At 53.0% G+C, this 12,990-nt stretch overlaps 1 protein-coding gene across 5 annotated transcripts in view; it reads right to left on the bottom strand.

Annotated features, from left to right (window-relative positions):
• CEP164 (centrosomal protein 164) overlaps positions 1-12,341 on the bottom strand; it is a 98,833-nt gene extending 86,492 nt beyond the window's left edge. For 4 of the 5 annotated variants that reach the window (XM_075604235.1, XM_075604231.1, XM_075604233.1 and 1 more), the window contains exons 1-4: positions 12,256-12,341; positions 9,777-9,884; positions 7,089-7,200; positions 5,414-5,615 (exon numbers count right to left, since the gene is read on the bottom strand). In XM_075604235.1, coding sequence (XP_075460350.1) covers positions 5,414-5,615; positions 7,089-7,200; positions 9,777-9,861 — 399 coding nt within the window. In that variant the 5' untranslated portion in view covers positions 9,862-9,884; positions 12,256-12,341. Of the gene's footprint in view, positions 1-5,413; positions 5,616-7,088; positions 7,201-9,776; positions 9,885-10,142; positions 10,192-12,255 lie in introns of those variants that run through there. The other variant, XM_075604232.1, reaches the window with a different exon arrangement.
• Between the last annotated feature and the right edge of the window lie 649 nt (positions 12,342-12,990).

The following is a 12,990-nucleotide window of genomic DNA, read 5'->3' as shown; positions in this document are numbered from 1 at the left end:
TCCCGTTCTTCATGTTTGGCTATGGACATGGAAGTCTATAAGAGTTGCAGCCGACTTCCGTACCAAGTTGGTTGCTGACCCTGTCTTACACATCGACTGAGCAAGGATCTCCGACGTTGTGCCGGAGTGGCCCGAAAGCGAGGCTGTGCGTTCTGCTACAGCGGGAAATGTAAAGTGGCGGCTTGAGGAATAGCAGCCAGCGATACTACAGACTCTAAGCCTGTACAAGAGTGGAAGCTGCACCGGGAAACGCATTGCGGTGGCGCCGGGCACCTAGACTGTGTAAGATTCTCCTTCTATGGGCCAGGGACTGTGATTTTTCTGTATGGGCCAGGGACTGTGATTTTTCTGTATGGGCCAGGGACTGAGAGTAAAGTTGTATTGTGACTTTGTGTTGGGTCTGCCGACTCTCGCCAGAATAAAAATACTTTTATTTGACTTCGGTGTCCTGCCTGGTGCTTGCTCCCGTAGAATAATCCTGGTGTCCCGTGACATACTGTTATACAGAGACACACGTGAGAATATATATATATATATATATATATATATATATATATATATATATATCTCTCTCTCTCTCTCTCTCTCTCTCTAAGGGACTCCTGTATACTGAGATTGCCTCTGGCACCTCATGTTGATCAGCTGCAAGAGGTGAGACCGTTACCATCTCCCACTGTGCCTGCTCTCACTGTGACTCTGTCTGCGGTCGTTTCTGCTGTGTGTGAGCGTTCCAGCAGCAGGTCTAAAGGCAACTGGCTTTCAGTGGGTATACATAAAGATACCTTTACGTGAATTTTACTCTTTATGTCTTGTAAGTGTGTATTATCTACAAAAAACAAACAATACAAACCGGCGCCTAAAGAGTCCATTATGGGTGGAAATAAAGTCCAACTGTGATGAAGTGCCAAGAAGTAGTAAGTCCAATCTTGCACTTCCAAAATCCACAGCAGGATGTTATGTGGTATATGTAAAGCAAAAAGAGAAAAACATCATAGTGCAAAACTGCTATAAATTATAACAAATAAGACAAACAAGACAAGACAATACTAGACAAACACAAGCAAGGCTGACAAATAATAGAAAGAGTTAATTTAATACACATAAAATAAAAAGAACGCTGGCAGATGTCGAATCCGGTTTGGAAAAACCGGAATCCTACTTACAAGACGTTCGCAAAAACCACACAAAGATATGAAGTGAGTAGTAAACGGCTACGGCATCAGGTGAATGCGTAGCATCCAGGAGCTGCTCCAAACACTGTCCTCCACTCCACAGCCGGAAGTGCGTCACTGGGGGTGGGTCTGAGACGCTCCAAACGCTCTCTGCCACTCCGTGGCCGGAAATACGTCACCGGGGGTTGGTGAAAAAGCCGGAACCCCCTTCTCCTACTGCTGGTAATGCGATCACGCTCCCGTGAGTACTCTGCCTTAGTCCTTAGAGTAACTCTTAATAGCTGCCCTGGGGCTGTGGAGTGGAGGACAGTGTTTGGAGCAGCTCCTGGACGCCACGCATTCACCTGATGCCGTAGCCAGTTACTACTCACCTCATATCTTTGTGTGGTTTTTGCGAACGTCTTGTAAGTAGGATTCCGGTTTTTCCAAACCGGATTCGTCATCTGCCAGCGTTCTTTTTATTTTATGTGTATTAAATTAACTCTTTGTATTATTTGTCAGCCTTGCTTGTGTTTGTCTAGTATTGTCTTGTCTTGTTTGTCTTATTTGTTATAATTTGTAGCAGTTTTGCACTATGATGTTTTTCTCTTTTTGCTTTACATATACCACATAACATCCTGCTGTGGATTTTGGAAGTGCAAGATTGGACTTACTACTTCTTGGCACTTCATCACAGTTGGACTTTATTTCCACCCATATTGGACTCTTTAGGCGCCGGTTTGTACAGGCATACCCCACATTAACGTACGCAATGGGACCGGAGCACGTATGTAAAGTGAAAATGTACTTAAAGTGAAGCACTACCTTTTCCCCACTTATCGATGCATGTACTGTACTGCAATCATCATATATGTGCATAACTGATGTAAATAACGCATGTGTAACAGGCTCTATAGTCTCCCCGCTTGTGCACAGCTTCGGTACAGGTAGGGAGCCGGTATTGCTGTTCAAAACGTGTCGACAGGCGCATGCGCGAGCTGCCGTTTGCCTATTGGCGATATGTACTTACTCGCGAGTGTCCTTAAAGTGAGTGTCCTTAAACCGGGGTATGCCTGTATTGTTTGTTTTTTGCTTTGCACTGACTGTGTTTTGGGTCAGTTTCACTTGGCAGCCTTGCCTTAATTAATTAAGGTTTAGTGTGTAGGATCACACATAGTTTATCACTTTTATATATGTTTGTACACTGTTATTTTATTAACACAGCCTTTTAGCGCTATTTACACCATTCTTTTTTTCTATACTGTGTATTATCTACCTTACATTTATTTAAATAAATGTAATTTTATCTGCATCATAAGATAATGCACTAGGGAAGTGCTCTCTCTCTCTCTATTAATTTATATATATATATATATATATATTATATATATACACTCACACTACACTGTACGCGTGTAATTTTTTGCTCACATGAGTGCTGCGCCCTTGTGTATCTTATACTATATTAGTGAAAGCACTGTATGTTTGCCTGCCTGGATGTCCGGTGTCCCTAGGGGAAATCTCATTGGTCCCTTGGGTCGCCCGCCCCCGCACACCTCTCATTGGCCTGAGGCGGAGTGACGGCCCACACACACACACACACACACAACACAGCAGCTCTATACACACACACACACAACACAGCAGCTCTATACACACACACACACACACACACACAACACAGCAGCTCTATACACACACACACACAACACAGCAGCTCTATACACACACACACACACACACACAACACAGCAGCTCTATACACACACACACACACACACACACACAACACAGCAGCTCTATACACACACACACACCCTCTGTCCGCCCCCCTCCCCCCCCCCCCCTCACGTGCGCCGTCCTGCACTGGCTCCGGACGGGAAGCGCGGCCCTCCTACCCCAGCCGCTCCCTTACCTCCCCGGCGCTACCACCCGCTCAGGTAAGTCACTGTGCGTCCCGCCTCAGCCTCAGGCCCACTGCGCGTCCCGCCTCAGCCTCAGGCCCACTGCGCATGCCGCCTCAGCCTCAGGCCCACTGCGCGTCCCGCCTCAGCCTCAGGCCCACACACACAGGGCGCTTCCTACCGCCGCTCAGCCAGACGCCACATCGAGCGGGCGCTGGGGGGGCAGGGAGTGCGAGTCTTAGGCCCACACAGGGCGCTTCCTGCAGCCGCCTGCACGCCTCACTCAGCAGGACGGCAAATCGGGGGACCAAGCGGGCGCCGGGGGGGTGGGGGAGCGCGAATCACAGGGAACGGGGGGGGGGGGGGAGTCACGGGGAACGGGGGGGGGGCCACCAGCCGAACCAGCAGGGGGACGGACGCACGGAGGAGGGGGGGGAAATGCCCATACATAAATTATGACAATACATATGCCCACTGCTCTCCACCCCCCGCTCCCCTTTCTCCCCACCCGCTCCCCTTTCTCCCCCCCCCCCCCCGCTCCCCTTTCTCCCCCCCCGCTCCCCTTTCTCCCCCCCCCGCTCCCCTTTCTCCCCCCCCCGCTCCCCTTTCTCCCCCCCCCCGCTCCCCTTTCTCCCCCCCCCCGCTCCCCTTTCTCCCCCCCCCCCGCTCCCCTTTCTCCCCCCCCCCCGCTCCCCTTTCTCCCCCCCCCCCCGCTCCCCTTTCTCCCCCCCGCTCCCCTTTCTCCCCCCCCGCTCCCCTTTCTCCCCCCCCCGCTCCCCTTTCTCCCCCCCCGCTCCCCTTTCTCCCCCCCCGCTCCCCTTTCTCCCCCCCCCCCGCTCCCCTTTCTCCCCCCCCCGCTCCCCTTTCTCCCCCCCCCCGCTCCCCTTTCTCCCCCCCCCGCTCCCCTTTCTCCCCCCCCCCGCTCCCCTTTCTCCCCCCCCCCGCTCCCCTTTCTCTCCCCCCCCGCTCCCCTTTCTTCCCCCCGCTCCCCTTTCTCCCCCCCCCCGCTCCCCTTTCTCCCCCCCCCCCCGCTCCCCTTTCTCCCCCCCCCCGCTCCCCTTTCTCCCCCCCCGCTCCCCTTTCTCCCCCCCTATCAACCCCCCCCCCCGCTCCCCTTTCTACCCCCCCCGCTCCCCTTTCTCCCCCCCCCGCTCCCCTTTCTCCCCCCCCGCTCCCCTTTCTCCCCCCCCCGCTCCCCTTTCTCCCCCCCCCCGCTCCCCTTTCTCCCCCCCCGCTCCCCTTTCTCCCCCCCCGCTCCCCTTTCTCCCCCCCCCCCCGCTCCCCTTTCTCCCCCCCTATCAACCCCCCCCCCGCTCCCCTTTCTACCCCCCCGCTCCCCTTTCTCCCCCCCCGCTCCCCTTTCTCCCCCCCCGCTCCCCTTTCTCCCCCCCCCGCTCCCCTTTCTCCCCCCCCGCTCCCCTTTCTCCCCCCCCGCTCCCCTTTCTCCCCCCCCGCTCCCCTTTCTCCCCCCCCCCCCGCTCCCCTTTCTCCCCCCCCCGCTCCCCTTTCTCCCCCCCCCCGCTCCCCTTTCTCCCCCCCCCGCTCCCCTTTCTCACCCCCGCTCCCCTTTCTCCCCCCCCGCTCCCCTTTCTCCCCCCCCCGCTCCCCTTTCTCCCCCCCCCGCTCCCCTTTCTCCCCCCCGCTCCCCTTTCTCCCCCCCCCCGCTCCCCTTTCTCCCCCCCCCCCGAAACCTTTACAACAAATACTCACCTATTGTTCCACGAGTTATAAATAATACTACCTATTACGCATTTACATCCCGGGCAACGCCGGGTCTCTCAGCTAGTATATATATATATATATATGTTTACATGAGGGCAACGAGAGAAACTGCTGACCACATCTGGACACACAGCAGGGTCTCACGGGGGGGGGGGAGGACAGTCTGGCAGGGGGAGGGTCTCACAGAGAGGGAGGGTCTCACAGGGGGGGTGAGGACTGTCTGACAGGGGGGAGTGTTTCACAGGCGGAGGGTCTCACGGAAAGGGGACGGAACAGTCCAACAGAGGGGTCTCACGGGAGGGGGGGGACTATCTGACAGGGGGAGGGTCTCACAAGGGGTTCGGGACTATCTGGCAGGGGGGAGAGTTTCACAGGCGGGAGGGTCTTACGGCGGGGAGTCTCACAAAGGGGAGGGTTTCACAGGAGGAGGGACTATCTGACAGAGCGGAGTGTTTCACAGGTGGGGGAGGGTCTCACAAGGGGGTCAGGACTATCTAACAGGGGGAACTGTTTCACAGGCGGGGGGGTCTCATGGGGGGGTCTGACAGGGGGGAGTGTCTAACAGCGGGGAGTCTCACAAGGGGGAGGGTCTCACGGGGGGGAGTGTCTCACAGGGGGGGGGGGAAGAGAACTCACAGGTGTGGGCTTGGGCAGCTCTTTTCCCTTTTTGTCTTTCTTCTTCTCCTTCTTCTTCTTCTTGTCCTTCTTCCCGCCCGGCGCCTGCAGCTTCTCCCGCTCCTGCGTCACCAGCTCGCGGTAGTTCTCGTCGCTCGGGTGGTCCCAGGTGGACTGGCCGGTGGAAAAGTTAAAATAATATATATCGCCGGTAACGTCTTGGCTGGGAGAAAGAGAGAAAGCGAGGCCAGGGTATTACTAACCCAGCGCTGGCAGTGCAAGGGTTAACACTACTATGAGGAACCGGAGAGAACATCCTCCCCCGCCTCTCGGCCCCCCCTATCACTTTCTCCCCTCCCAGACAAAATCTGTGGGATTCCTGTAAGGGAGAAACTGGACACAGACAATTCCGCGGCCATCAAAGAAATATCTATACAAGAGAATTACAGACCGTACACATCTCCCATCGTACATAAAGGAGCGGTTATATGTGGTAACAGGAGGCGTTATAGGGAGCGGTTATATGGGGTAATAGGAGGAGTTATAGGGAGGGGTTATATGTGGTAATAGGAGGCGTTATAGGGAGCGGTTATATGGGGTAATAGGAGGAGTTATAGGGAGCGGTTATATGGGGTAATAGGAGGAGTTATAGGGAGCGGTTATATGGGGTAATAGGAGGAGTTATAGGGAGCGGTTATATGGGGTAATAGGAGCAGTTATAGGGAGCGGTTATATGGGGTAATAGGAAGAGTTATAGGGAGCGGTTATATGGGGTAATAGGAAGAGTTATAGGGAGCGGTTATATGGGGTAATAGGAGGAGTTACAGGGAGTGGTTATATGGGGTAATAGGAGGAGTTATAGGGAGGGGTTATATGGGGTAATAGGAGGAGTTATAGGGAGGGGTTATATGTGGTAATAGGAGGCGTTATAGGGAGCGGTTATATGGGGTAATAGGAGGAGTTATAGGGAGCGGTTATATGGGGTAATAGGAGGAGTTATAGGGAGCGGTTATATGGGGTAATAGGAGGAGTTATAGGGAGCGGTTATATGGGGTAATAGGAGCAGTTATAGGGAGCGGTTATATGGGGTAATAGGAAGAGTTATAGGGAGCGGTTATATGGGGTAATAGGAAGAGTTATAGGGAGCGGTTATATGGGGTAATAGAAGGAGTTACAGGGAGTGGTTATATGGGGTAATAGGAGGAGTTACAGGGAGTGGTTATATGGGGTAATAGGAGGAGTTATAGGGAGGGGTTATATGGGGTAATAGGAGGAGTTATAGGGAGGGGTTATATGGGGTAATTAGATGAGTTACAGGGAGCAGTTATATGGGGTAATGGGAGGAGTTACAGTGAGTGGCTATATGGGGTAATAGGAGTTATAGAGAGAGGTTATATGGAGCAATAGTGAGATCATATGGGGTAATAGGAGGAGTAATAGTGAGGTCATATGCCGTTAGAGGTGGAGTTACACATCATAACAATACTTTGCATTCTGCATCACTTTTTTCTTGTTACTTGCAAACACATGTACATGAAACTAGAATAACTGTGTCAGACACAGCTGCGAGCGGACAAGAACAAGGTATATTGAGGTGCTTGATGCATATCTCGGCGGAGGTGGAAACGGGTCGGTCTCAGCGTTCCCACAGGCGGCCGGTGATGAATGAGGATTTCTCTCTGTGCCAGGACCTTACCAGGGCTTCCATTCTGCGGGTAAAGGAGCCACTATGCCCTCCCGGGCCAACCACATCAGCGCCGGCTCAGAGTCCGGTTCTATCCCAATCAGCCGAGCGTACTCCTGAATCTCTACATCCAGAAACAGATGAGAAAAGTAATGAGCGGGCGTGCAGTCACACACACACACACAGTCACAAACGTGCGCAGTCACACTGTGACAGTGAGGGGGTAACCAGGCTCAATAATAAAGGTTACGCACATTTGGTTAACCCTGATCCGTGTTTTGGGGTCCTAGAGTGTCGGCTCTTGGGCCCGGGCGTTGTGTATGCATTACTGTGACTGTGTGCAAAATATGTGACAATTGCCATTTTTTGTGTTTTACCTTTTCCAGAGGTGCTGGGACCAGGAGATTTTCAGGCGGTAAGTTTCAGGGTGGGTTTGCCGGAAAAGTCTTTACAGATTTTGGCTATGTATCGGGGTTCTCAAGTTATGAGTTACCCCAGAAATGTATTTGGGAATCAAGTGAGATTCTCGGATACATAGAAGCCCAGTGCTCTGGTCAGACCCATCCTGAAAACGTTCTTGCGACTCACCACTATGACGTCCTGCTTCAGCATAAACCAGGAAAAGGTCAAATGATGCATAGGGCTCCCTAGTATAAAAGGGACACTGCCCAAATAATACCCAGGTACCCTGAATCCAGTAAAGGGGTTAAGGGGGTTACTCCAGCTCAGGATAAAGCTGAGAGTTTATTGGTGTGTAAGGAACATGTTTAAGTCAGGTTAGAATAAAACTGTGTAGGTTAGGTTTTTTAAGTATAACCGGGATGGGCTAGTAAGTGTAGAAACAGTTAAGGTTCTCACTCTCTCTCTCACCCCAACAGACTTAGTCCATTTTTAATAAAGAAGTGTAGAAAAGTATAGGTTATTGAAACTAGCATGTTTTAAATGTATGAGTTATGGTAACAATGTTTTCTGAATAAGGGGAAAAGATTAAAACCGCAGACATTTCACTAACCACATCAAAGCAGAAAGCTAACTTTAGTTAGTAGCATCCTAAAAAGATGAAATTTGGTGTGGGCATTACTGAGGTACGAACACATAAAGGGGTTATGGTTCTGAGCATTAACGTTCACCCCAAGAATTAAATGAATGCCCCCTGTAATTTTGGTATTTTAAAGTTATAAGAGTAAGGAAATTAACATTATAGACAGCAGGGGATTCTCCTTCATGTTGTCCAGAACAGGAGGTGACATGTAGGGTGTGTAATACTGGGCTTTGAAATGCATGGCAGGAAACCTCAGGGAGTAAGAAATGCATAATTTAGACTTCTGAGCCCCCTTCTGATTTGGTCCCCCTGTGTCTGGGACTGACATTCCAAAGTGTTAAGTGGGGAGAGGGAGAGGTGAACAGTTTGTCCTGACAGATGTCCAGGGAAGTAGGCTTGGCTAGGTATGCTAAGCGGCTGAAGTGCAAAGTTCGCACATGCTCAGTTACTATACTGGAGCTCTCTGCCAGGGTCTGTAGAGACTGGCAGAACCTGGCTATAGGTGGGATGATTGGCTCCCACGCCAAAGATTGGCTGCGCATGATACAGATAGACTTTTGGCGTTTTTAAAAGCCCGGGGCAGCCAGTCAGGAAGTTAGTTCCATCTAAGTTCCATCATGTGTGATTCAAGGTGTGTTTCAAGATTTCCAAGTTCTAAGTGATTTTAAGTTTCCAGTTCCCAGCAAGAAAGAGGCAGGGCTCTGCTTCAACACAGCCTGCCTAGAAGCTTTGCAGTTACAAGCCTATTGGGGGGTAAACTTCTAGATGTAAAGTCCCTACAGCTAGGAAAGATTAGTTTTGTATCCCAGTTTCCAAAGTAAGTGTGTCTTTCTTCTGTATTTTGTGTAATATTGTGTGTCTGCCTATTTAAGTGAATAAATTACAATTTATTTCATCACTCGTTTTGCTCAATGAAATGATCCTGGTAATTAAGGTGTTAAAAGCTTTGTCTCCCGTGACACACACACACACACACACACACACAAACACACACACACACACACACACACACACACGTAGTCACACACTTTCTCTCCAACTCCTCTTACGGTCTCATACTTAGAAGAGATGAGTGAATTCAGATTTTTTTACATCGACTTGGCAATCTGAGAAAAAGTTACTAAGAGACCCGTGAGGTTTGGGAAAGCTCTGCACACGTGAAGAAGAGACCCGTGAGGTTTGGGAAAGCTCTGTACATGTGAAAAAGAGACCCGCGAGGTTAGGGAAAGCTCTGTACACGTAAAGAGACCCGCGAGGTTAGGGAAACTTTGTACACGTGAAGAAGAGACCCGCTAGGTTAGGGAAGCTCTGTACACGTGAAGAAGAGACCCGTGAGGTTTGGGAAAGCTCTGTACGTATGAAGAAGAGACCTGTGAGGTTTGGGAAAGCTCTGAACATGTGAAGAGGAGACCCGTGAGGTTTGGGAAAGCTCTGTACACGTGAAGAAGAGACCCGTGAGATTTGGCCAGGACATCTTTTCCACCATCAAAGGCTCACTGAATCCACCATCTTGATGCCAGAAATGATTTTATTAAAAAAAAAAAAAAAAAAAAAAAACATTGTAAATATCATTACTTTGAAACTTGAAGCGCGGATTGATACATAAAAATATTAATCAGAATATCTGCGTATAACTCGGCACATGAAGCGTTTCTCACCCTGCTCCTGGGGTATGTAAGTCTCATCATAATCTTCTTCAAGGATCAGCTGATCCCCGATCCGTATTGCGGGCGCAGCCATCATGTCTCAGCCCAACACAAGGATACCTGCCGGCCAGAAATGCATGAGCAATATCCACACTGGTCCGGTCAATACAGACACAGTCACTCCGTCCCTTCTAGTCTGGTCCATAAACCCCCCACAGTACAGTTCAATAGAGACCCAGCGTCCAGTCCATGCAGACCCAGTTGTCGTCCCCCCGCCCCCTGATCTGGTCCTCTCTGATGCTGTCTCCCTCCTGGTCCTGTCCTCTCAGACCCAGTCCCCCCACATATTGGTCCATGCAGATCCAGTAGTCGTCCCACCTGGTCTGGTCCTCTCAGACCCAGACCCCCTCCTGGTCCAGTCCTCAGATTCAGTTGCGCCCCCCCCCCCCTGGTCCAGTCCTCTTAGACCCAGTCCCTCCCCCCTGTTCTGGCCCTCTCAGACCCAGTCCCTCCCTCCCCCCTGTTCTGGTGCTCTCAGACCCAGTCCCTCCCCCCCTGTTCTGGCCCTCTCAGACCCAGTCCCTCCCCCCCTGTTCTGGCCCTCTCAGACACAGTCCCTCCCCCCCTGTTCTGGCCCTCTCAGACACAGTCCCTCTCCCTGTTCTGACCCTCTCAGGCCCAGTCCCCCCCGTTCTGGCCCTCTCAGACCCAGTCCCTCCCCCCCTGTTCTGGCCCTCTCAGACCAAGTCCCTCCCTCCCCCTGTTCTGGCCCTCTCAGATCCAGTCCCTCCCTCCCCCCTGTTCTGGCCCTCTCAGACCCAGTCCCTCCCTCCCCCCTGTTCTGACCCAGTCCCTCTCCCTCCCCATCCCCCTGTTCAGGCCCTCTCAGACCCAGTCCCTCCCTCCCCCCTGTTCTGGAACTTTCAGACACCGTCCCACCCCCCTGTTCTGGCCCTCTCAGACCCAGTCCCCCCCCCCTCTCCCCCTGTTCTGGCCCTCTCAGACCCAGTCCCTACCTCCCCCCTTTGTTCTGGCCCTCTCAGACCCAGCACCCCCCCCCCCCCCATCCCCAGCTCTGGCCCTCGCAGACCCAGTCCCCCCCCCCCCTGTTCTGGCTCTCTCAGACCCAGTCCCCCCCCTGTTCTGGCTCTCTCAGACCCAGTCCCCCCCCTGTTCTGGCTCTCTCAGACCCAGTCCCCCCCCCTGTTCTGGCTCTCAGACCCAGTCCGTCCGTCCCCTGTTCTGGCTCTCTCAGACCCAGTCCCCCCCTGTTCTGGCTCTCTCAGACCCAGTCCCCCCCCTGTTCTGGCTCTCTCAGACCCAGTCCCCACCTGTTCTGGCTCTCTCAGACCCAGTCCCCCCCCTGTTCTGGCTCTCTCAGACCCAGTCCCCCCCCCCTGTTCTGGCTCTCTCAGATCCAGTCCCCCCCCTGTTCTGGCTCTCTCAGACCCAGTCCCCCCCCTGTTCTGGCTCTCTCAGACCCAGTCCCCCCCCCCTGTTCTGGCTCTCAGACCCAGTCCGTCCGTCCCCTGTTCTGGCTCTCTCAGACCCAGTCCCCCCCTGTTCTGGCTCTCTCAGACCCAGTCCCCCCCCCTGTTCTGGCTCTCTCAGACCCAGTCCCTCCCCCGTTCTGGCCCTCTCAGACCCAGTCCCTCCCCCCTGTTCTGGCCCTCTCAGACCCAGTCCCTCCCCCCTGTTCTGGCCCTCTCAGACCCAGTCCCCCCCTGTTCTGGCCCTCTCAGATCCAGTCCCTCCCCCCTGTTCTGGCCCTCTCAGACCCAGTCCCTCCCCCCTGTTCTGGCCCTCTCAGACCCAGTCCCTCCCCCCTGTTCTGGCCCTCTCAGACCCAGTCCCCCCCCTGTTCTGGCTCTCTCAGACCCAGTTCCCCCCCCCCTGTTCTGGCTCTCTCAGACCCAGTCCCCACCTGTTCTGGCTCTCTCAGACCCAGTCCCCCCCTGTTCTGGCTCTCAGACCCAGTCCCCCCTGTTCTGGCTCTCTCAGACCCAGTCCCCCCCCTGTTCTGGCTCTCTCAGACCCAGTCCCCCCCTGTTCTGGCTCTCTCAGACCCAGTCCCCCCCTGTTCTGGCTCTCTCAGACCCAGTCCCCCCTGTTCTGGCTCTCTCAGACCCAGTCCCCCCCTGTTCTGGCTCTCTCAGACCCAGTCCCCCCCCTGTTCTGGCTCTCTCAGACCCAGTCCCCACCCTGTTCTGGCTCTCTCAGACCCAGTCCCCCCCTGTTCTGGCTCTCTCAGACCCAGTCCCGGCTCTCTCAGACCCAGTCCCTCCCCCCTGTTCTGGCCCTCTCAGACCCAGTCCCCACCCTGTTCTGGCTCTCTCAGACCCAGTCCCCCCCTGTTCTGGCTCTCTCAGACCCAGTCCCGGCTCTCTCAGACCCAGTCCCTCCCCCCTGTTTTGGCCCTATCAGACCCAGTCCCTCCCCCCTGTTCTGGCCCTCTCAGACCCAGTCCCCCCGGTCCGGCCGCTCTCAGCACCTCCCGCTGTCTGTAACAGGTTCGGTACCAGGGACGCTTCCTGCGTTGCCCTGCAGCTTCTTCCTGTACTGCTCTACCTAGCAACGGGACGTGTCCCGGCTCCTCTCTCTGATAGGGCAACAGAAGTTGATCGGCTTCCCTGGGCGCCAATCGCCGAAGGCTTGTGCGGTGACATCCCTGCCTCGCAGGGGATGTCGGGAGTTGTAGTCTTGTATTTGCTAAGCCTGTGCTTAACTCTTTCAGTGCTAGGGGGGTTGGAATTGGGCACTCAAAGGGTTAACGCAATAATTAGTTGCAATTAATATATTAACTCACTCAGAAATAAAGTAGCAGATAGATAATAAATATAAACATTGTATCCCAGCTGTGACAGAGAAATACAAACTTCACTAATAATATTATAAGCAGGAGAAATGCAAATGTACACCTTATCATCTCAGTGTAACAATGTAACACAATAACACAATAACACACACCTTATCATCTCAGTGTAACAATGTAACACAATAACACAATAACACACACCTTATCATCTCAGTGTAACAATGTCACACAATAACACACACCTTATCATCTCAGTGTAACAATGTCACACAATAACACACACCTTATCATCTCAGTGTAACAATGTCACACAATAACACACACCTTATCATCTCAGTGTAACAATGTCACACAATAACACACACCTTATCATCTCAGTGTAACAATGTAACACAATAACACACACCTTAT

Source organism: Ascaphus truei, chromosome 6 (assembly GCF_040206685.1).
Source record: "Ascaphus truei isolate aAscTru1 chromosome 6, aAscTru1.hap1, whole genome shotgun sequence".
Taxonomy (NCBI): domain Eukaryota; kingdom Metazoa; phylum Chordata; class Amphibia; order Anura; family Ascaphidae; genus Ascaphus; species Ascaphus truei.
This window is presented reverse-complemented; position numbering and strand designations above follow the sequence as displayed.